The sequence below is a fragment of the Mesocricetus auratus genome, unplaced genomic scaffold (genome assembly GCF_017639785.1).
Source record: "Mesocricetus auratus isolate SY011 unplaced genomic scaffold, BCM_Maur_2.0 Super-Scaffold_100003, whole genome shotgun sequence".
NCBI classification, from domain to species: Eukaryota; Metazoa; Chordata; class Mammalia; order Rodentia; family Cricetidae; genus Mesocricetus; species Mesocricetus auratus.
This window is the reverse complement of record NW_024429188.1, coordinates 89,578,004-89,602,474: the sequence shown is the minus strand read 5'-3', so window position 1 is coordinate 89,602,474 and position 24,471 is coordinate 89,578,004. Positions and strand designations below refer to the sequence as shown.

Sequence of the window (24,471 nt, the reverse complement as noted above, 5' to 3'; positions counted from 1 at the left end):
CTCTTCTCCCTTCCTTCCTTCCCTCCTTCCCTCCTTCCTTCCTTCCTTCCTTCCTTCCTTCCTTTCTTCCTTCTTTCCTTCTTTCCTTTTTTTGAGACAGGGTTTCTTTGTGTAGCCCTGGCTGTCCTGGAACTCACTTTGTAGACCAGGCTGGCCTCAGACTCACAGAGATCTGACTACCTCTGCTTCCCAAGTGCTGGGATTAAAGGCGTGTGCCCCCAACACCTGGTTGGATGTGCTCTTCTTAATATGTTCTTGAATTCATTTCGCAGAGAATTTCACCATCTGTGTGGGAAATAGGTATAGTTATCTTTTCCAGCTTCGTGTCAGAATGGGACCCTCTTGACTGTGTGTGGAGCCTGATTATTAGACTAGCGTGATGGAGAGCAGAAGGGCAATCTGGAGAAAGAAAGATTGGTTCCTAACGACATATTTGAGTTTCTGGACATGACTTCCACCAGAAACCAAATTATATTCATACTTAGCAGTTCCCCTTTTTCCTTAAGTAAAATTGGATTTTGTTGCTGTTGTTCATTGGTTTGTTTTGCCATGAACAAGAAAAAAAATCATTCAAGATGATGTACCAAAGGGTACTGGGTTAGAAAAGTCAGAACTTTAAAAAGAGAATGGATACTAAAGAACAGAGAAAAACTTCCTACAATGGTGAAGTCAATGCTTTTGACTCTGCAGGCACAGAAAAGAGTAGGTATAAAGGTAAAATTGACCCTGTGACTGGAGTTGGTTCAGTGACTGCTTATATTCTGCAGACTTCAAAGAATCTTCTCTCAGAACGTCTATCTGACAGCTGTGCTAGGTAGCTGCTCTTTAATCTCCCAGACACCCGTTTTATCATTCTGCATGCTGTATTCTTCCCTGGGAGGCTGACCTGCATGAATCACATCAATAGCTGCTATTTTTGTTCCCCTGGTCTGACTGAGGAGAATTACTAGCAGGAGACAGAGGGAAGAAGATTGAGTATGTATTCTCCTTTTTCCTCTCACCTATCACGTAGACTCTCTTAACCTTTCAGTGAAGCCACCGCTTTCCTCCAGACAGACAGCTAACTCTATATACCCCACACCTGTCCCTGAAACTCAGGGTCTAGGAAGTGACAAGGGTTCAGCCCCTTGTAGTCTGGGTTACTGTGCTGTTTTATTTGCATTCCCTACATCTATGCTTTCAGTAAATGATATCTTTGTAACTAAACCTTCTTCCAATTACTATCAAGTTGTCAATTACTACCTGTCTCTTACTGGGACTCTGATTAGTGCTATGCTCATCCAGAAACCTGCAAGGCAGTACATTCTGGAGAGCAAGCTGCCAGGCTGCGCCTATCGTGTCCTTCTTAAATCTTCTATATTTCCCTATTAAATGTTTTTACCTTCTGCTCAACTAAAGAACTCTGTGAAGTAGTCTTTAAACTTCTTTTTCTTTGTTTCACATTCATCAGTCTTGTCTACCCTCACTATCCCCGACACATATATCTCCCTCTGTCTCTCTTTCCATCCCCCAAACTTTTCTGCCTGGAGAAATGTATAGTGTAATCACATTTTTGTATGATTTAAATTACTTTAATATATTAAAGCAATATACAGATATTTTAACAGAAACTCAATAAAAAACAAACTCTAATGAAGAGCCAAGAATGGGTAAAATGTGTTTTCCCTTTCCTTGATATACCCCAAATCAAACCATATCAGTCTGTTGCAGCTCAGCTTCTAAGTTGAATAAAGAGTTGGGACTATTTGTCTTTAATTGCCATGTTCATGAAAGATTTGCTTTGGGAGATACTTTGTGTGGTCAGATATACCTGGAAGTCACTTATCCAGTGTAGTCAGATTTTTCTTTGGCCACCAGCTCACAGAGTCCTCTCTGTGCCTCGAAGTCCCACACCATACCTCCTGCCTAGGTATTGGCCGTATAGTTCTTTGTTAAACTAATCGTAAGGTGCTTTGGCAAAGACACCTCTTCACAGTGTGCAAAATGATTATTCCGCAACAATCCAGGCTTCCATTGAGCATTTGCAGAATTTCTATTTAGATCTTGTTTCCATTCCCACACTTCAAAGCATCACTCAGTGTGCCCAAGTCCTATATAAACAAACAGAACGATTCTGATAAAGGAAGATTCTGGCCATGATGAGGGACAAGGCAGGATGACTGTGACTTTAAGAACAGTGTGGGGGTGCAGAGCAAGTTCCTGTTTAGGAAAAAAAAGAAGAGGAATAAAGTGACAAAGTAAGACTGCTATGACAAAGCAGTCTTAAGTGGAGAATGGATACTGAAAAGAAATGCCCTCAAATAAAACAGCTTTTAGCTTCATGTCCCTATAGATGAAATCCTAAGAGTTAGAAACAATATTGAGCAGAAAACCGGTCTTGAACTAATAGGTTATCAGTTGTCAAGCTTTTTTCCCATATGGCTTGCTGCCCAATATCCCTGTGGGGGGAAAATCAATGATACGATCCAGAAAGAGAAATTCATACATTTCTTTGTAATTTCATTTATTGTTGTCACCAATTCCCCAAGACAATATAAATATTTTCTACATGAAGACCCTGAGTAAATGGGTGCCTAAGGAAGATTACTTCAGAATAATCATTTTAGAGCAGTGCAAAGTGAAAAATCACACACAAAGTATAGCAAGAACAAATCCATGAAGCCATGTGGAAGCAGTATTTCTCATTGACAACCAAGTGAAACCAAGTGCATGGCAACAGATGGCATACAAATCAAATCCTGGTACAGCCCAGTATGGGAGCCTGTTTAAATTAATCAACTAGAAGTTTATTGAACAGTTAGACTCTCACATGAACGGACACACTCATTAATCCAGTTGTGTATAGTATCCAGTTTTGTATAAGAAAGCTAGTTTTTCAAGTTCCAGCTGATAGCCCAAACTGTCTTGGTACTTTTCAAGACTTCTTGGAAACTGTGGACATGATATCTGCCATTGAATGAGAAACACACATGACAAAATCATTTCTAATTTTTTACCTAATAGTTAAACATATTCAACAGGACCATGTATTATGTATAAAATATAGCACCAGTAGTTGGATTCCTGCGAAATGTTAATTATTTGAACTCAAGTTTGACATATTTCAGAATGTTTGGGATATGAGTTTTTCAGAAGATGGTACTTGCTGGTAAGCAGCGGCTCTGAGGAGAAAGAGCACTGGACCTGGAGTCAGATGCAATGCAGGTTGTTTTCCCTAAAGAGCCTTTCCCGATCTGATGGTGTGTACTCTTTTGCTATTAAGTCTTGAGAATTTGATTGAGGCCATTTTTAAGAGGTCTCAAGTTGTTGTCTTTTTCGTTTCCTTAGTCTCCTGTTCAAAGGCTAGGAAACTGAACTTGTTGAGAAAGTAGGGTCCAGAGGAGTCTGATTCTTTGTGTCTGTGTGTTATGTAGCCCTGCTGTCCCGCTCATCTTCAGCTGCTTGTTAAAAGTGGTCACCCCTTCTCTAGTCTATGGAGAAGATCTATACGGGGTTTGGGAGGGACATTCCCGAGGGCAATAGGAGTCCATTCTGCCAGGAAACCCAGAGAAAAGCACCGTGTTAGGAGCTAGATCTGTGTGTTCTAGCCCCCAAGCTCAACTGGCTCAAGTTCCCAAGACTAAGCACGTCCTAAATAAGTTCGCTTAACCAAATGTTGCTTTTGTTCTCAGCTTTTCTTCTCTTCTACTCTACATGTGTTTATATCTCCACATCAGTGTCTGACCAGAGGAAACCACAAGCTAAATCTGTCCCAAAGTGATCTTAACAACTTCCTCTCCAATCACTTGCTCTTTTACACCTAGGCAGGATTAACAATATCACCAACTCACAGTTTTTTAGCCAAGCTCGAAAGCCTGGGTCATGTTATACTCTTCCTTCCCCCAATTCCTGTCTTGGTCTTGTCTTCTCTGTCTTTGATTCATTCCTTATGCTATTACTGCCCAAGTGCTCTTGAGAAAATGCAAAAGTGCTCACAGAGATGCCCTGATTACAACACTTTAATGACTCCCTTTCACTCACCATTTCTGAACACTCATGCAATCCACTCTCCCAGCATTTCCGCTGAGCTCTCATGTGAACTGTTCAGACTTACCAAAGCACGAGATTTCTTCGTGCTCGTGGCTTTGAATGTGTAATTTCCTCGGCTGCTTACTCAGCCAGGGAGAGTGACTGCCCCTCATGTTCCCCATAGCATTCCCATATGCTATATTTACGTCTCTTGTCACCCAATACTACAGTCCTCCCCAGCAGTCTTCCAGTTGCACGTCCTTGGAGAAACTAAACATTGTAGTGTAGATTCAGACTCTGCAGGCTGGTAAGTGGAATTTTCGTTTGCTTTGGACCCTGAGACACTATGCTGGTCTGTAATGCTTGCCTCCTCTTTTTGTTCCAGCCCTCCCCCTGGTGGAGGCTTTAAGAAGTAATTGGAATGGTCACATGGCCAAAGAAAAAACAAAGCAACTTGGCTGATCCACAACCTGGATAAACATCTGCCTCGTGATTTTTAAAGTAAATGCAAAACTGGCTAATGAGCATTGGCTTCAGGGAGGCCTGGCAGGAGCTTTCTGTCTTGCCATGTATTAGTTAGAGAACCCTAATTTCAATCCCCAAGGTCATAGCTGGGGGGTCAAGGCACCCATCCCTGCTGATCTCAAAGAAAACCACACAACTATCAAGCAAATGGGCCAAGAAGATTTGACCAAAGAAGACTTTTCATAGTTTCTCTTCTGCTAGGAGTTGAGAAAAGGCTTGCTTGCAAGAATTTTTGCTTTTGCACGATTATACTATCGAGCAGTCAACAACCAGTAAATCCCTATGCTACCACTTCTCCTCAATTGCACTAGGATCTACCTCCCCCCACAAAAAGTCTCACAGAAGGTCTTCATCTCTAGACCAGATCAATAACCTGTCAGCATTGCTTGCTGTCCTGGCGGAAAACAATGGCGTCTTGAATCAGTATTGAGTCGCCTATGGGAGACAGCCAAATTTTCAAGCCCCCTCCCCCATATAAAGTTCTGTATGGAGAGTGGCTTTAGGTATAGCATAATCTGGGTTTGTTTTGTGTTGGTGTTTTGAGAAAGGCAGTTTTAAAGGTGGGTGGGGTTAGAATATCCACCTGGCTGGGAATAATATCACCTCTAAAACCAACATATTCTTAGAAAAACATGATAGACATTGTCCTGACAATGGTGAATGCTATCAGATACTGTTTGTGTATACAGTGAGACTTCTAGCAGCAAGAATATGCCTGAATTTGAAAGGAAGGAGAGGAAATTAATATAGACTATTTGTCATCGGGAGAGATGACCTTTAAAAAAACAAACCAAGCAGGTCTCACAATATCACTTCATACACACGTCAAAGGTAAGGAAAGATGATCTGCTGTCTTAGGCGTCCATCTGGCTGTGTCTTAACTGAAGAAAAAGGAATCGAGGTGCTACCAGGAATAACAAAAAAACAACCAGAACTGGTGGGAGCGGCCCCTGGAGTTCCTAGGTCTCTATGTTCAGGGTAAAGACTATCCTCCCCACAAAACGATCGTTGATGACATCATTTATGATGCCTTTGCCCTTCAGCTGGCACTGTACAGGCACTGCTTGGTTCTTCACCACATCTGTAAAATGCATTGCCACCAGGGGGGAGGTGTAGTTAACCTGTAGGTGAAAGAACAATGGATTCTAAATGGGTCAAGGATGGGGGTGGTGATTAGAGACTCAAGACAGGTTAGGGTAACCTCGGCAAAGGGAACTGAGCAGACTTCATGATGCAACGCCCCAAATGATCATAGCAACCAACATGTTTTCCCTGCCTCGGAGAAATTACATGGCTCTCTCATAAGTCAATGTCAAGATGTCTGATTATCCTCTGGGGGGAAGCCAATTCTGACTCAGAATGATTTGATTTTATGGATATCAGACCATAAATCAAACCAGGACTAGTATCCCTCAAGATTCTATACTGGAAATGAAGCCTGCACTGGCCCACAGGAATGTGTGATTACTTGGACATTAAACACACGGTTAATCATCTGTCTCTCCCTGGCTTGGCCACTAAATAGCTGTGTAACTTTGGGTAAGTCCCTTTCCCATTCTGAGCTCCAATTTCTCATCTGAAAACTGAAGTGTTTAGATGAGACCATATTTGACAGTCTTTTGTTTTGTTTTGTTTGACACAGGGTTTCTCTGTGTAGCTTTGGAGCCTGTCCTGCAACTCGCTCTGTAGACCAGGATGGCCTTGAACTCATAGAAATCCACCTGCCTCTGCTTCCCAAGTGCTGGGTTTAAAGGCGTGTGCCACAACAACTGGCCTTCCTTGACAGTCTTTCCAAGGAGTAACCTCCCCCTCCCTTTATCATTTACAGCTACTCATCTGACTGTTACTACCACTGCTCCCCAATTCTCACCAATCCCAAGCAGCCCTTCCTTTGTCTCTGTGCCCTTTATGAAACAGGAGGAAAGAAGGATACAGCTTACGTGAGTCAGTTTGCCATAGTAAGGGTAGTAGCGGAGGTCGAAAGAAGCTGACTCTGGGTAGTAATTGATGGATCGAATGTCGTTTTCATCACCTTTCTGTAAGCAAGAGCAAACAGAGGTGAGATGTTGGGCTACAGAGTGAGTTAGTGTCTAGTCTAAAGGGACTTGACCTAAACTTGGAATTGGCTAGAGCTCAAGCCTGACTTGTCCTTAGAGAAGTATTTCCAGGGTGTGACTGTGCCTTGGCTTTACAGTTTAAAGAAAATTGAGAAGAAGGCCTGGGCGGTTGAGGGCAAAGTTAAGTATGGCTCTGCTCTGGTTTCTTGGGTCCTACGTGGAAAGGCTTCAAAGGCCCTTGAGTACTTGGTGCTGTCCTAGAAAGAGCCTGTGATTATAACCTATTTCCAAAGAATCGCAGTATGGGACCCTGCCTTGGCTTTGCAGCTGAAGCAGGTATACATTAGAGAACATTTCCTATGTCTTCATTGCAGATTCAGTTCTATTGGAAGTCAGATCAGGTACACAGAAACCTGATGTATAGCCATACAGTCTGTGGTTAGCTCATCTGAATGCATGCTTCTGTCTACAGAATTCAGACAGTAAGCAAGAGGAATCAAATAATGGGGATGATTAAACCATGCTACGCTTAATCATATCACGCACGGTAATGGAATGCCCATTAACTATGGCTGTTACAAATAGGTACAGTTTGGGGGCTTGTGCAGACAAAGGGTACATCTCTATTAGCCAATTACTCATTAGAGCCATAGGATCCCTTCTGTCAATATACTATATGCTATAATCATATTTGGTTATTACCTCATCCTGCTTGACTGCTACAAGTGGGTATGGATTTGACCAGTATTGATTATTTTTTTAAAAAGTATAGAAACTGTTAGTGTTTCTATTTTTTTTTCTTTTTTGAGACAGGTTTCTTTGTGGCTTTGGAGGCTGTCCTAGAACTCGCTCTTGTAGACAGGGCTGGTCTCGACCTCACAGAGATCCACCTGCCTCTGTTTCATGAGTGCTGGGATTAAAGGCGCTCACCACCACTGCCTGGCTTAGTGTTTCTATTTTTTAAAAGGATCATTCTCAGTAAGGTTCGGTATATAAGTTGGAAAATGAACAGCTTACATTAGGGAAATGCAAATAGAAGTTGGCCTAATTAATACGTTAGATTAAGGCTCAGTGACACGGCACTTGCTGTTACTTTAGACTGCACTGGTCTTTATGACTTATTCATATCTTCAAAAATGAATGAATTTCTCTTTAATGATGGCCTGCGGGATCAACCCATTAGTTTGTAGTCATGCCCCACATGTGACTTTATGCACACACATGTGCATCTCAGCAGAATGAACGCTCTTCTGTTCTCACCTTGTTCAGCTGGCAAATATTGTCTGACCTTATGAGATAAAGCTCACCTTCCTTTTTTACCACCTCCCATGGAAACGTCCATTCTCTCTTTCGGGCCCTCTCAGTACCTTTCATTCTGTCTCTTAATACTTCTTGGCACTGATTTCAGTTATGTTTACTTAGACATCCCCAACAGCTAGCTAAATACCTAGAATATTATACGTGATCAATAAACACTTGCTGAATGTGGCTGAGTGGCTGCTCTGCCCCATGAAGACTAGAGTTGTCTGCTTTATTCCTAGTTCTGACAATGACTATTTTTGTAATGTTTGCAAGACAACTGTCCAAGGCTAGGGAATGCAGATGATGTCACTGAACAGAAGGGAGCTACTGCCTGTTTAAGAAGCAATGCCAAAATTGAGGGGTTTTGCCTACAAAGGAACTAATTGGTGCAGATGAGATAGGAGTCAATAGTCCCTTGAAGGACAGTTAATTAGCATATTAATGGACTTCTGTTTATACTTCTGTTGTAGTCATTTGTTACTACAACACCCAGTGCCACTGGTCATTGCTGTAAAATGTGAAATTCAGTTTTAAAATCAGGGACTAATGACTCTAATGAAAGCTGCTTGTTTAGTTCAAAGAAACAAGCCATTAGAAATAAAAGCAAAGTGTAAACAGGATCCCAATTAATGTCTTGGCACAGTGTTGCTCCCTGCTATGGCCCCTAGCTGAGGTTCTGTCTCTGGCTTTCACAGGTGTAAAACACACACACACACACACACACACACACACACACACACACACACACACACACATTGAATGCTTTCTGCAAATAAGAAGCCCTTAATTCACTAAAAGGAGGAATAATTATGAAAAACACTAATGATTTTCCTATTTATCACCCATGTAGAAGTCCTTGGAACAGAACTATCTGTTTGCCTGAAACAAAATTGTTAAGTATACTTACTCAAAAGGATAGTTTACCTGAACTTTGCAGGACACCTTCACAGGATCTCCAAGCTCAGGCCGAAAGCCTACAATCTAATGAAAGAAAACCAGTGCTTTATTTATTTATTTATTTGTTTGTTTATTTATCCATTATTTATCTATCTATTTATTTATTTATTTTGTTTTACTTATTTTTGTTTTTTCAAGACAGGGGTTCTCTGTGTAATAACTTTGACTGTCCTGAAACTCACTTTGTAGAGCAGGCTGGCCTTGAACTTACAAACATCTGCCTATCTCTGTCTCTCAAGTGCTGAGATTAAAGGCGTGCGCCACCACCGCCCAACCTATTTTTGAATTTCTTAAGAAACATGTTACACAAATATTGATGGTATATTTTCTGAATGCGTGTCTTGTGATTTTTTAATGAACAAATTATCATTTTGTCCATGTATAGTTATATTTATCTTCCTTTACTCATTATTTTCTTTTAACTTTATATTGACCCGTTGTGGATTTCACATCATGTATCCCAATGCCACTCATCTCCCTGGCCCTTTGTAACTGCCCTTTACCCTTTCAACACCCCCAATAAAATAAAATTTAAGTAAAAGAAATGGATTACACAGCAAAAATGGAATTTTTCTCCCTGCTTTTGTTCCTCACTCCTCACATATAAATTTCATCTATGCCCCCTTTCAAAAATGTTACAAACAACTTCAGAGTTACATAGCCCAGCTTGCTCCTTGATATATTTGTGTCTTAGGTTTATACACAGAGGGAAAAAAGCTGCTGCAAAATAACCAAAACTATGTAAAGAACTTCCTAGTTTCACTAAGACTATATTTAGCAAAAGTTTCTGCCACTCTGTAAGGAAGGCATGCTTTTCAAAAAGGTGCATTTTAAACATTAATTATTAATTTATATGTGTGTGGGTGTTTGGCCTGTATGTATGTGTGTGCACCATATGCATGCCCAATGCCTGCAGAGGCCAGAAGAGAGTGTTGAATCCCCTGAGACCTGGAGTTACAGACAGGTGTGAGCTGCCATGTGGAAGCTGTGAACCAAGCCCAGGTCCTCTAGAAGAGCAGCCAGGGCTTTTAGCCTTTGAGCCATCTCTCTGGCCTGGAACAGTACATTTTTAAGTGACATGAAAACATAAGAATTGCTCGCCATCATGTCCCCATATCAACCCAGTGTTCCAAACAACTCAGTACCCCCATTTTATTTTTGAGACTGAGTATGTCTGGGATCTTGAGACCCTCCTACCTCTGCCTCCTGAGTGCTGAGTTTAGAGACACACTCCATCACATTTAATCAGTGGCCCTCAAGGGGCAGGTTTGTGTACAGGAAGAAGGACACTAGAAAATGTTCAGGAAAAATAAATTTGTCTGGTTGTTTGCATTTTTGATTGATGGCTAAAAATGGCTAAACCCGCAGTGTGTAAATACCAGAGTCCAACAGACATGTGGTTTCCACACTCTCTTACGCTACACATCCACTTATCATCAACATATCCCAAAGGCTAAGATACCCGGTTCATCTTGAGGAGAATGCAAGGTTGTCCAGTAGAGTATCCGAAAGTAGGGTCTTCCAGTCCAGAGCAATTCTTCAGGAAGGAACGCTTAAATTGGCAGGCCTTCTTGTCCTCATCTTCATCTCCATCTTGGATGAAGTATTGTCCCGGAGGACAATCTACATTCATTTCCTCTTGAAGACTGTCATTATAGCCTACAGCATATGTGAGTGGCAAAAGGTCATGTTACAAAAGTGCTAGAAGGGAAACCCACACTTTTATTTAGTGCTTTTCTCTAAGTCTCTTTCCTCACATTGCTTGTACTTCAGAAGTTCTCCTGCTCTACCTTAATCCCGTGGAATGGTATTAGGTACCTGAGGGATATTCCTATCATCATCCATCTACACAGTGGTTCTCACCCTTCCTAATGCTGTGACCCTTTAATACAGTTCCTCGTGTTGTGGTGACTCCCAACCACAACATTATTTTCATTGCTACTTAATAACTCTAACTTTGCTACTGTTTTGAGTCATAATGTCAATATCCCATATACAGGATATCTGATAAGCTATACCTAAAAGGGTTGTGACTCACAGGTTGAGAACCACTGCTCTAGGAAGGCTTCTTATCTCTCAGTCCACCTGATGGTATAATCCCTTGCTTCTCTTTTCCTTAGAACTTTCAAGTGTCCCTTGCTTCTCTTTTCTTTAGAACTTTCAAGTGTCCATCTCAGGGTTATAGATTGATCATCTTATAACTTTTTTCTATTTCCCATTATTTCCTTTTGTGTACGACCAACAACAAAATTGGAGTGGCCATCCCTCCTATTCTGAGAGAAGAATGGGCCTGTATCAGTCGATTTTGGAAGAGTAGCTACATTGTATCAAGGCAGAGTATATGTCACGAGGCTGTTTCTAGGCTAAAATTCCTTAAGTTCAATTTGGGAAATGTCTCCCTTTGAGGTCAAGGGCAGGCAGCTGTGGTGGGAGGAACAGAAGGAATATGAAAGCAGGAGAGGAGAGAAGAAGAGGAGGGCAAAAACAACAACTCCTCAACTTCTAAAGAGGCAAGTTACCACTGCAAAAAGGAAGTTTACATTGAAAGTTCAAGACTGATGACAACTACAGGGTCTCCACCAAGAGAGTGAGGGCTTCTCTAAGTCTGAGATACTCTGCGTTCTGGTCCTTTTGTGTTAGACAGATTATAACATTTGTCCCAGCTACACATCTCAGACAGAGAACTGAGGCTATTCATGTGTTCACTATTTGAGCCCTCAGATTCCATAAAAATGGGCTTTGGAAATGTACTGCATCATTCTCGATGGTGGAGTACTGTGAATCCTCTTGCATCCAGACATGCTGCCCTGTCTGAAATCACTCACTTGTTTAGAAAAGACTGTACACCTGTGAACCAGCAGAGGTCAAACTCAGAAAGGACAGCTGGTTCCACATCTAGATAGACTCTGACTTGAATATAATGTTATCAAGATGTAACTGGGAATTTTATTTTATTTTTCTTAAAATTCCTCAACTTTTAAACGTTGAATTGCATTTAAGTTAGTATACAAAAATAGGTTTCATTGTAGTATTTTCACATATAGATACCATTATGTCTTTATTTATCTCTCCTCTCCATTGGGAATTTTACTTGCAGTCCTGGACCTTGTACATAACAGGAAAAGGCTCTACCACTAAGCTATGTTCCCAGTCCAGAGAATTTTAGATGCACACTAATATGGCTACATTTTTTATCTTGACAAAACTACATTTAGTTCAAGAATTTGTTTTAATCTTTTTAAAGGAATAGGAACTATGCTCAAATATTAATTTTTAAAATAGAAACTGCACTCGCATTGCTCAGCATTTTTCTCAAGGTAGTTCCATTTAAAATGTGACATGGGTGTGGTATTTACTGCAAACTTCCCATTCTCATAGGAACAAAATTGATGCTCCGGGATATTTATTTCAGATAGTTCCTTTTGGGAAGGACATATTATCTATTATTTTTTCTTATTTTCATGCATAGGTGCTATGTATGCGGTGTGTGTGTGTGTGTGTGTGTGTGTGTGTGTGTATACATATATACCCTGTGCATGTTCATGTGGAGACCCAAGACTGAGCTTGGGAATCTCCTTGGCTTGCTCTTCCACCTTATGTATTGAGGCAAGGGTATTTCAGTCAAACACGGAGATCAACCGTATGGCTAGTCTCACTAGTCAGGGTTTCGTGTCTCTGCCTTCTGAGGCTGCAGTAACAGGTTCTCTCCTGTATCAACACAGCATATGTGGATTTAGAAGGTCCAAACTCTTCATAAGTAACCCAATGCCTTCCTGTTGTTCCCTGCCTTCATCACCAGGTCAAAACTGGTAATTTCGCATCTACTATCTTATCGCAGGGATTTCCTCGGGAGAAAGTCTGGCAATATGCATATTTGAAATAGCTCACAAGCATTTTAAAAGAAAGATGCTGTGCTGACTAAGATGCCCAAAATACTTTCGTGGTTCAAAATAGAACTACAGGGACCAGAAAGAAGCCAGCTCTGTCATTCTACAGGTGCGCACTCTGAAGCTGTCTCACCCCAAATAGCAGTGAGTGTTACTAATACAAGGCTGAGTTCCTAACTCCCACTTAAATGGCAACAGCATAGTTAGGAGATATGCCATTTCTCAAGCTTAAAAGTGCACACGAATCACCTGAAAAATGTGAAATGGATACTGCTTCAATAGCTATGGATATATTCTGAGATTCTACCAACACTTGTGTGATGCCCATGCTGCAGATCTTAGGCTACCACTTTTGAGTAGCAGACAGCACCGAAGCATGTGGGTTCACAAAGTGACTCTGCCGCCAGGAGTTTGTGATCAAGTTACTTGGCCTCTCTGAGCTGCAATTCTCTCATTTAAAAAACAAGGACAAATACTGCCTGGTGAAAGCTGAATGACAAAACGTACATGTTTAAGAGTAACTCTTCCGGGGCTGGAGAGATGGATCAGTGGTTAAGAGCACTAACTGCTCTTCCAGAGGTCCTGAGTTCAATTCCCAGCAATCACATGGTGGCTCACAACCATCTATAATTCAATCTGGTGCCCTCTTCTGGTATGTAGGCAGAACACTGTATATGTAATAAATAAATAAATCTTTAAAAGAAAAGAGACCCTATTTAAAAAAAGTAACACTTCTAGGCTAAGAGACAGTTCCCCTAAATCAATATATATTCTACTAGCTACCTTCACCCCCACCCCATTTTAGCCAGGCCAGGCTATCCAAAGCAGTCTAGCTCAGTGTCCCTATCTACAAAATTTAGGGGTAGCAATGCAAACTTCAAGATGGTATTCATTTATGTATTTATTGTGAGATGGTTGTCTTCCTCCATAGCTCAGGCTGGTCTGGAACTCCCAAGTCCAAGTTATCCTCCTACCTCAAACTCCTGAATGTTTATTTTACAGGCATGTGCTGTCATTTCCAAGTTGGGCTTCTTAGTTACTTCTGTGTTGCTGTGACAAAATACCCCAGCAGAAGCAAATTCAAGGAGAAAGGGTTTATTTTGGCTCATGGGTTTTTTGGGGGGGCTACAGTCCATCATGATAGAGAACACATGGCGGCAGGAAAGGCACCGTGGCAGGGGTGGACAGCTGGGTGGTCACATTACATCCACACTCAGGAAGCAGAGTGAGGGCTGGCTATAAGGCCTCAAGGGTTGCCTCCCAGGACCTCACTTCTTCTGGAGCTGTTCTCTCTCCTAAAGTTCCACAGACTCCCCAAACTACTACCACCTTCGCTTTCATGGAGTGAAAAACAAGGCCATTCTTTTGTCCTGGAAAGTGTATCTGAGAACACTATAGACACGGGAATTCTCAAAATACTTGAGATCAAAATGCTAGTTAGAGATTTAGTCCTCTCACTCCTTTCTAAATTGCTATTACCAAAAGACACTTTCCCTCTTCAAGATAGCTTGTCTCCAGATTTCTCTTACCCCGAGAAAGTGTAGGAGGCGGGACCCTGGAGAACAACCCCCCTTCGCTGCCATTTTCTCCCTTAGAATTATCTTTTATAAGAGGTCACACAGAAAGATGATCACCTGGGTGTAGTCTAGATGTAACTGGGTGCTGGAGGGTGTTCATAAAGAGAAAACAAGCTGTGTGCCTTAAAGAGCTCACATTGGGCAACACACAGTCAGCATTTTTAAAACCGTATAACGGGTGCTGGCAGGCATACAAAATGACACAGGACCATGATGGGTAGGAGTGACTACATCAGATTTCCGGGCCACATGGAGTTTGAATTTTGGATTCCCACCCACTACTTTTCTAAAGAGATTTCCACTGCTCAGGGGAACTTACCCTGGAGAAAGCCATTTAGGCTAATCACATAATGCTGCCAAGTTTCAGGTTCGGAAACGTTGAAGTTGAAGTTAAGGCTGTGAGCGAAGGGTCTGATCATAACTCCTGGCAATGAAAACAGGTCTTGGATATATTAACCCATTCTTGGACTTTTTTCTATATGGATTCCTGTGATACCACCCTCCAGGCAATCAAAATGAAAAGGACCGTAATTTGCCAAGTACTGTTTCACTTTTCCTCTTAATAATTGAATCTCTAAGTCATTGCTGGGAAGAAGCAAAGTTAATTGAGGCCGAACATGCTGTGCAAGCAGATTTCTGTCCAGAGAGTTCTGACAATGCAGGGCATTTGGGCACACTCACCGGGAGGTTTCACCTGCTCAGTGAAGGTTGGCATGTAGGGACTGATGGTTAGGAACAGCATGTACAAGAATAGGGTGATCACAGCAGCCAGGGAGGCATAGAAGAAGAAGTAAATGACTAAAATCAGACCTGTAGAGCAATTGAAGATGACAGTAGTCAGTGCTTGCCAATAAGTCCCACCTTCCCACTGAACTCATGAACCATAATCAACTCGGGCAGATTCAGGGTAGCCTTTCTTATTGGACTTTGTCGACCTGGAATCGGTGAAGATTGACTGTGTCGGGGGTCTGAATGCAGTTTCTCCTTTCTTATCTCCAGTGGAAAGTGTTGCTGAGCACAAGATGACTATGAACAAGATTATAGGGAGTGTACTTCAACAGAGAGCAGAGGGGAGATTGCTTGGGAGTCTTCTGGACCTTGGCTGATGTCCTGAATACAGATCATTCTTTGTCTTTCATTATGGCAGGTGTCTTAGCAATTTAGCTTAAGTGATTATAGATATTTGCAAGGGGTTGAAAAACAGCATTTATTTTCACATGACCTAGAATTCAAGCTTTGACTCATTTCCACTGGACTTACTTCTAATCAAGGCTTATCCTTGACTACTTATTTAAAATCTTATTCATCCCTAGCAAAGTTTAAGTGGCTCTTCTTTCCAAAGAGACCATAATGAAGGTTGGGGAGGACAGCAGGAAGAAATGGTACTTAATCACTGATACTTGCTGTATGTGAATTTGGGAAAGTTGTAGAATCTTCAGCATATATTTATCCATATTCCTGACAGTATCTGAAATTCAGACTTTCATAATCTTATCCTGATTCTACCACTTCTGGCTGTTTAATATTGGATATGATGTTTGACACTCTGGGCCTCAGTGTCCTCATCTGGTAAACAAGGACAGTAGCGTAGTACTTGCTACATTAAAGAATGCATATCAATACCATGGCACATTGCCTGGCAGATCCTAAGTGTTCTATAAATGGCATCCATCATTATTGCTATTATTAATATTGTTATTATTGCTGTAAGCTCAGATGCACGGTTGTATGAATTGCCCTTCTGCAGGTTGTATTAGGATTACGCTTGTCCCAGGACTATGTAGCACAGGGTGACGCAAATGAGCATGACATGGCTGCCCAGTGCTCTTTTCTATCCTTCCTTGGGAACCTCTCAGGCAAATGTATTTGGCTTCACCATAGAAGTGACATGATGCTGGAACTACAGATTTGAACTGAATCATCAATCAGAAACTGGGATAAACCACACAGCCTCACTGCACCTCAAAATGAGTTCAAATTTTTTAAATTGCATAATGAACCAAATAAAGTTGGTGGGCAGGGGGAGAGAAAGAGAGAGACTGACTATAGTTATCCAGCTGGAAATGGAACTGACCTTTTATGTTTGTGTAAGATGAGCTGAAACGGAACTGTGACATGGACACATTGATTTAGCTGGAGTCCCCAGAGAAGAAACAACCATGTCTGTGTGCCTGTGGTTCTAGCCTGTTGCTCACTAGCTATCCTAAATGGGGAATGTCCTCTGTATCTGCCTCCATTTCTCCACTCCAATTCCCATCCTGGGAATAGACCTACAGCCCAGAGCCATCCTAGAGGGCCAAGAGATCCATTTTCAAGCATGAAGAGGAATCAAGGGAATGAACACGGGTTTATTCCCTTGGCAATATCTTCTTTCTGCCTCAAAATGTGTGGGCCAGAAAGCTGTAGATAAGATAAAGGCATTAGTAATGAGTCCCCTTGGCCCTACATGAGGAGAGATGACCTTGGTACTGTGCTAGTTTAGTCTGTCACCTCCCCTCAGGCAAAAGCAAGCATTGCCCCATTTAAACTTGTCAGTCTTTCTAAACCTTCCTGCTCCAGATAGATAGTTTTACCTGGGGGCCTCCTCTAGGTGTCTGTCCTGAATATTCCCCACCCAGGCTTGAACAGACCACTAAAGGCTTGTGCTCCCAACTTTTTACCCAACGAAGCAGCCAATCTTTTGAGACCTTACAAATCAGGGAGGGCCTTACTCATTGTTCAGATTTATGAAGATAGTGAGGCATTCTGGCAAGATAATGGATTCTGGTATTCAAATCCCAGAACTGTCAGTTACTTTGTTACTGTGTGACTTTAGGCAAGTTACTCAGCCTCTCTAAGCCCATTTTTGCATTTGTAAAATGGGATAATAATATTATTACCTCATATGATTCTTGTCAGTATTTTGGTTACTTAGCTGTCAGTAATGCATGCACCTCATGATGTATGTATCATATGAACATTTGCCCTTTGCCATGGAACAATCTGACAGGTGTCTAATTACTGGGCTAGCCTAAGACCTATGAACCATGGGTCTGGCTGCAGAAGCACCCCTATGGTCTATCTCCTCTCTCTTTGTTGTCTTACAGCTTGTCATCCACCAGAGCAATTTAGATGGACGATATCTGGGGAAGTTCCAATGGTTGTTTAAGGGTTAAAGTATGGGTCCTCCTCCCAGAATTGTTCTTGCATTTCCCAAGGCCTGTTTTTCCAGTCCTCTTTAGGCAAGGACGAAACAGCTGTGCCCCTTCTGGAGTGCCAATGAGTGGCCAGCATTTGTCTGCAGCTTCCAGAACATTGGAATGTTCCTTAAATGGTACATTAGTTACAGTTCCAGCGATGGGCAGGGATGGGGCTGGGAACTGAGGAAGAGGGAGTGACAGGGAGATAGATGGGGCGTGGTTTAGAGACTCACACCTGCTCTTCCTAATTCCAGGAAATAGAGCTGGCTACTGGCTGAATTAACAGCACTGACTACAAAACAGACGATTCTTAGCCAAAAGGGCCTTTGGAAGGAATAGTCACGGACTTCAACAACCCAGACCCTTGGCAGCAGAGGATTACCTTCATCCATGGCTTCCACTGTTTTTTTTTTAAATTTCCTTTTAAGATTTAATGAGTTAGGATAGGAATCAGCAGCTGCTTTCTTTTTTCTGGGCTGTACAGAATGTGGCAAGGATGAATTTTACTACCCACAAAACCTCCTGAGGAGAAGGTGCCACAGTTATAGTTTAAGAAGTGAGTAGCACCCTGGGATGGGAGTTCTGGGCAATTTGTGAAGTAAAAAATGGTGGCAGCATGTGATATAAAGAGAAAGAGCTAAGATATGAAATTCTATCAATGATAGATCAACAAGGAAACTCAACCTTAGTCCCTAGCAATGATCTCTTTAAAAGCAAATTTTCCGTCTACCATGAAGGTATAAAGCACTCACAAGCTGGGGTCTGGATAGGCTTCTGGACACTCTCCTTCTTGGACACTGGTAAGTGAACTGATAAGGCTTTACAAAGCTGTAGTCAGGGTAGCAGGGCCTTGGTCTTGTAACCTAGAAATAGCCTTCTACATATTCCTTTCAACCTTATGCTTTTTGCCCTATATTATGCTGTCAGAGAGGGAAAGCAGAATCCCCCACTTTCCTATTTGGCATGTGGGGAAACTGAAGCTATGAGGGAATAAATGATGAGCCTATAGTCACATGCATAGAAAGTGACAGGACTGGGGCGTGAAAAAAAAGTCCTGTGCTCGTTCAACTCATTCTCAATGTTATTTTATACTGCACATTGAGACTAGTAGATTTCAGTCACACATTCAGTCTTATTCATCAATTTAGTGGCTTTTCTGATGGATCTGATCAGTCGTCAGTCCAAGGATGTCACCAGCGATTGGTGTCTTTCTGTGAAATGTTAAGAGAAATATGTAACAAACCCATCCAGTGTACAGCCAAGGAGCTCTGGATACACATCAAAAGCCAAGGACAGCAGACTGGGGCATTGGGATGAATGGGACTTACTCCGACTCTGACCTGTTCGGGCCAGAGACATCCTTTTCTCCGGGTCCCACAGGTATTCAGTCACGATCTGTAATTTCCGCCTCCAGGCATTGCCTGTGGGCTGACCCTGACCTTCTTCCTCCCTTTCTTCCTCCTCCTCTTTTCCTTCCTCCTCTTCTTCCTCTTCCTCCAGACCAGGCACCGTCATCACCTGAGCCTCTTCTTCTGCTTCCTCCTCCTCATCTGCTAAGTAGTTCTGATTCACTTCATCCTGATCATCCTGGAGCAGTGACAAAACAAAAACCTCTCCGTGAAAAACAAATTCCAATGGCATATCCCACCAGCCAAAACTAAATGGAAACAACTCAGGATTTGGAGGTGTTTCAAATTTCCACATTCCCCAGAAAAACACCCATTGTTGCAAGACGTGAACTTTCTTTCTCCATTCTTTTGGAGGAAGCATCCTTTCTACAGCTCATAGTGAATTATTCCCACAGCTACATTTTCCTTTCAACATCAGGTTTTTAGGTTCATCCTCTATGACATCTCATGCCACTGCTCTGTCCCGGTGCTTGGCCTCCCACTTAACTTTGCCCTATCAGGACTGACCTGAGCTCACACTGAAGGACGGAGTAGTCTTGGACATTTATGCCTGTGATGGCAACTTCCCAGCTCAAGCCAGCTTTGTCCTAATGCTCTGTGCACTTTCAGCTGCTTGACCTCACCACCCTTAGTTGCATCTAAAAATAGGCTTAGGCAGATACCAAGAGGAGAAGCCAACTGCTGTACCCCTCCTCAAGACTTCCACTGCCTTCCCAACACAAACAAGGACTCATTTCCTGCTTCCTGTTTTAAGCTAGATGGACAGAACCCCTGAGAGATGAGATCCCAAAAGATACTTCCTTTATTTCCCCCTGTAGCTTAGTTAAAAAGTCGGGCCCACATGGACACATGGGAGGCCTACCCTTTTCTGAATGGAGATGGAGGAGTGGATGAGGAGGTGGGTAGATGGGAAGTAGGGGAGGGGGAGGGGTGGGGGCAGGGGAGGAGGAAAGGAGGGAGGGGAAATTGTGGTAGATATGTAAAATAATTGAAAAATGTTATTTAAATTAAATAAAAACTCTGAGAAAAAGTTGGGTGCACCATACACATGGAAATAACACTGAGCAGGATATATATAATATATAATAAATATAAAATATATATTATATATATTTCAAGACAGAGGCCATGAATTTGAAAGGGAGTAAAGGTAGGGGCGACAAATAGAAGCGGTTAGAGGAAGGAAAGGGAATGGAGGAAAGGATGTAGTTATATTTTAATTTTAAAATTAAATAAAAATATAAAATCAAAAGTTGGGCAACAAGTAAGTACTCAGCATATATTTGTCAATTGATTACAGCCAGTACTTGAAATTTGAAGCAGTAATCTTTGAATAGTTTTAAGAAAGTTAAACAAACCAGAAAGAGAGGAGGAAAGAAAGAAAGGAAAAGAAAAACCCAGACATCGCCAGTGGTATTTCATATGCCTCTGACGTAAAGGCTGGAGGCTTGTACCCTTGCTCTTTGGGAGTTTGCCAAGGCTTACTGCAAGAGCAGAAAATCAGGCCACCCTCCCTTCTCTATGTTGTCCAAGTCTGAAGAGTGTCAGGGCTGGTGCACCTGTCGGGTTGGATGTGTCAAATGCTAGAGGCCATGGACTCTGTGCTGCCCCCTTCCTGCCCGATTCCTCAAAGGCCACTTAGAGGGCACTCAGCTACCCATGCTGCCTTTAGCAGAGAGTTGAGCAAACTGGATTGTTCAGGTCAGTGAAAGTGTTACAGAATGACAAATGTCTGCCCTCTGCACTTAGTCTGCCCAGAGCTCTCTAGCTCTTGATAACCAGCACCCTTAAATTGCTCTGTAATTTGTTCAAGCGTACAGCTCCGCATCACATACCATATCAGAACTTACGGGGGCTTCCAAATTATGATTGTCCAAATGAGCTCCAGAGAGGGGAGAGGATCTGGCCAAAGCCACACAGCAAATCCATGACAGAGTTGACAGTCTCGGAACTTGTGTCTCTTGATACTCTGCACAGTTTCTCCTCCATCACATTGAACACAAGTGGCTAGAAGTGGCTTAGCAGATTTATGAACATGATAATGTCTTAGAGTCTGGGTTCCCGAAATGTAGGTGCTTATAATCAAGGATTTCTGACTTTGACTTGGACTCACAGTATAAGGCTTAGGAAAATCAACCTTGCCTACCATTCAGTGCTAAATGAATCGATGCACAATCTTAAATGGCTCTCTTGTGTGTGAACGTATGTTCACGTTTATCTCCCAAATCAGGCTTTGAGCGTACAGGTGGAAGGCAGGCCCATATTTCCTAACATATTATGGTCTATTCACAGTGTGAAGCCCACAGCAAAGCACTCAGTGCATACTCTCAGCGCTACTGCCTGGACTCCGGAGGGATATTCTCACAAAGTTTGTCACCCTTAACCTCAGAAGTCATACGTACTAGATTGCCTAGTCATCATGGTCCCTAGGAAACCCATGCACCAAATTCTCACTGAATTTAAAATGTGACGTTTCATCAGGAAGGACTTCAAATCCCTTTATATTTCTGGAACGACTTCCTTTTGTTGCCTGTGCCTACCTACCACCTCTGCTCTCCAGAGGAAGCATCTGGTCATGGCCAAGACTTTATTTTATTTGTAGATATACGCTCTCCCAATAATCTTATTTAAATGGCTGTCATTAAAGTCTTATCCTTCCAGGAAGAATTAATCTTCTTGGAGAACTTTATTTCAGGAACCCAAAATATCCTTTTCCTCTTCCCTGCTTCCAGGGTTAGGGAAGTGTCGCATGTGCAAGACAGACTTTTTCCGAAGACTCCTTGTCAACAAAATCCTGTGAAAAAATGCACTTCCATGTAATTATTTAATGCAGTCCAGTAGGAAATGCTTTGGCGATGAGGACGTTCATCCAAGGTTCTGTTTCTGTCAGTTTCCTAAAGTGGCATCACCCTCATGTGATAGGGAGTGTGAGCATGCTCAGATATGGTAGTGGGTGTGTGCTGGGGCCCTCATGTTTCCCTAAAAGGGAAGCCTGAAGGACAGAAGGTAGCTCCATTTTGAGCAATCTAAATATATAAACAAATATACAAACAAGCAGTATGACCCAAAGGATAAATTTGGATCTTGCATCGAGTAACATCATACAAACATCTAAATGGCTGGATAATTTAAAAGGAAAAAAATTACACATACAATTGCATCAAATGATTTATTTTAACTTGATCAGCTATTATAAAGAGCAAGATCTCCTGTGGCACTTAAAATCGAAACTTCTAGATGAATAGTTGGAATTAAACACAACAATTTTACCAATTCAACATAGAAAAGAAACCCAGTAATGTACAGCTATATACTCCATAGACCGTGATGGATCTTAAGAGGGAAGAAACTGCAGGTATTAAAATAAAGATTCGACATCACAGTGTTAAGAAATTCCCTTAGTGGTTGATATGAGGTTAGAAGAATTGTGTTGTTGTTCATTTTGTTTTCTGCTCAATCTTGACAATTTTCCCTGAATTCCTTAGGCATATAAGTGGTCATATGCGAAGAAAAAAGGTTTATGCCTTGCTTTCTTGGGGCGCATCTACTAGTCTTCTTGGGTTTCAGAGTACCCCACCTGAATAGATACAGACATGCATTTATGGTTTAGAGCAAAGTAAATGCAAAGACACATTTGGACCAAATGCATTTGTAAAGGAACCTGTAAGTACACAGTGGTACAGAAGTTACGTGTGAGTGTGTGTGCATGAGCGTGGATATATGTGTTTGATAAAGTAGGGTGGCAGACAAGGTAATGAAATGGGTGATAGTGGATCGGAGCTTCAAGAGGTTGTATACCGTAAACACAGTGGAAAGAGCACAAATCACAGACAAGATGCACATTCTCATGTTGGGGTCCCCACTAACTTGCAAGTCAGTCTGGCCCCCTATTAACTTCAGAAGGAGGCTACCATCAGCAGCCTTCCTTCAACATAGGGAGGGATTCTGGGGAGATTATGTCTAGGCTTCCTTATAGTTCCTGTCAAGGATCCTGTGATTTTTAGCTATAGTTTGAATTTTGACCTTAGAAAAAGAGCAGCTGGTTCCTAAAAGCCACCACCCAAAGGGACTGAAACAGCTGGCCAGGCAGCGCCTCTTCTCTTTCCCTTTTCTCCTGGCAAAATTTCTTGCTCTTTCTCTACTCCCATCTGCCAAAGGTCTGTTCATATTCTAGACTCCTAAGATAAAGCTTATTCCCAGGTATCTTCCCATTCCTTTATCTCTGTTCCCCCACAAAGAGAGCAGCCCTCCTTCCACCGAGCAACTTAGGGTGCCCTGGGATGCAGGGAGTCACTTTCCTCCCAAGTCTGGGATTTCCTAAACGTTGTTTATTCCACTTTATTCCAAGGCAAGGCAGCCTTAATCCAAACTCTACACAGCACCCAACCCAACCAATTTAAAAAGGGGCAGCAAAATATTCGGCTCCCCGAGACTCACAAGTCTGTAGCGATAACCGTAGGGAAAGGCCGGAGCCCTTCTGGAGCGGAGTTGCCTTCTCATGGCTGTTCAGTGGGCCAGGATGCCGCAGAGGCAGGCGAGTAGGGCAGAGTTCTGGAGCTTCTGCTGGTACAGGAGACACTGGTTGCTGGGGACACTTGGCGCCTACTAAAAGTGAACCTTGCTGGCACGAGCCCTTCCCCAAAATAATCTAACATGCTCCTCTCTCATTGGTTGGCCGCTTCCTGGAATCAAAGGAAAGCCCTTTTGGAAAAGCAAGCTCATCATTACAGGGAGGGGGAGATATTCTGGGTCACGAGGATGAGCAACTCACCGCCCCCTTTCCACCCCTTGCCCTTCTGCAGCACCCGAAATATGATGGGCTCAATGGAAATCTTAAGTCATATTCTTCTCAATTGAGAGTTGGATATCAGTATGTGTGCAAGGGGTGGGGCATGGATGGGAGTTAGGGTGAGGGGAGATGTCCAAGAATAACTTGCTTTTTTCGTAAGGCTGATCTCATGCAAAAGGATCTAGGGTGTCAGGGAAGATTCCCTTTGCTCTCCCTACCCTCTTCTCCCCACACTCCCCAAGCCACCTATAAAATATTCTTTACTGGATCAGTTCATGAACCCCTGAAAATGTGTACCGTGCCTTTTAATTTTAGATGTGACGCCCCTGCTTTAACCCCCCTATCCCAAAGAGGGTCCTGGATATAAAGAAGCATTTTTCTAGTCCACATGTCACAGTGGCCCCATCAGGCACTGCCCCTCATGCACACACCCTTGGAATCCTGGCCAAATTTCTGTAGTGGTTGAGATCTATATTTATCCCTTAGCATCAGGGCAGGGAACAAGGCAGAACTTTGCAGTATCAGTTTCCCAGACATATATAACTCCTGAAGACAAAATGGGATCCAGCAAAAGAAAACGAGCAGAGACTGCTAAGAACACGGTACAGCACTTTGGGTCTGTTTGGTCCACCACTCTGGGGTCTGGGTGGAGTTCATGGTCCTTCCTTTCAAAACCACTCCCTCCCTCCATTTCACCCAGGTGGCTGAGAATATTGCAGACACTAAGGTTCTGGGCATAACCAAGGCAAAGAGCACAATCACTTAGGTAGATTTAATCATG

At 42.4% G+C, this 24,471-nt stretch overlaps 1 protein-coding gene across 1 annotated transcript; it reads right to left on the bottom strand.

Annotated features, from left to right (window-relative positions):
* Positions 1–2,764: 2,764 nt before the first annotated feature.
* Atp1b4 (ATPase Na+/K+ transporting family member beta 4) lies at positions 2,765–23,459 on the bottom strand. The gene is made up of 8 exons (XM_005083110.3): positions 23,339–23,459; positions 18,833–19,079; positions 14,995–15,123; positions 14,633–14,737; positions 10,312–10,508; positions 8,817–8,873; positions 6,474–6,569; positions 2,765–5,654 (listed from the first exon to the last, which is right to left on the bottom strand). The coding sequence occupies exons 1-8, from the start codon at positions 23,399–23,401 to the stop codon at positions 5,493–5,495; spliced, it is 1,056 nt and encodes a 351-aa protein (XP_005083167.1). The 5' UTR covers positions 23,402–23,459; the 3' UTR covers positions 2,765–5,492.
* Positions 23,460–24,471: the final 1,012 nt, after the last annotated feature.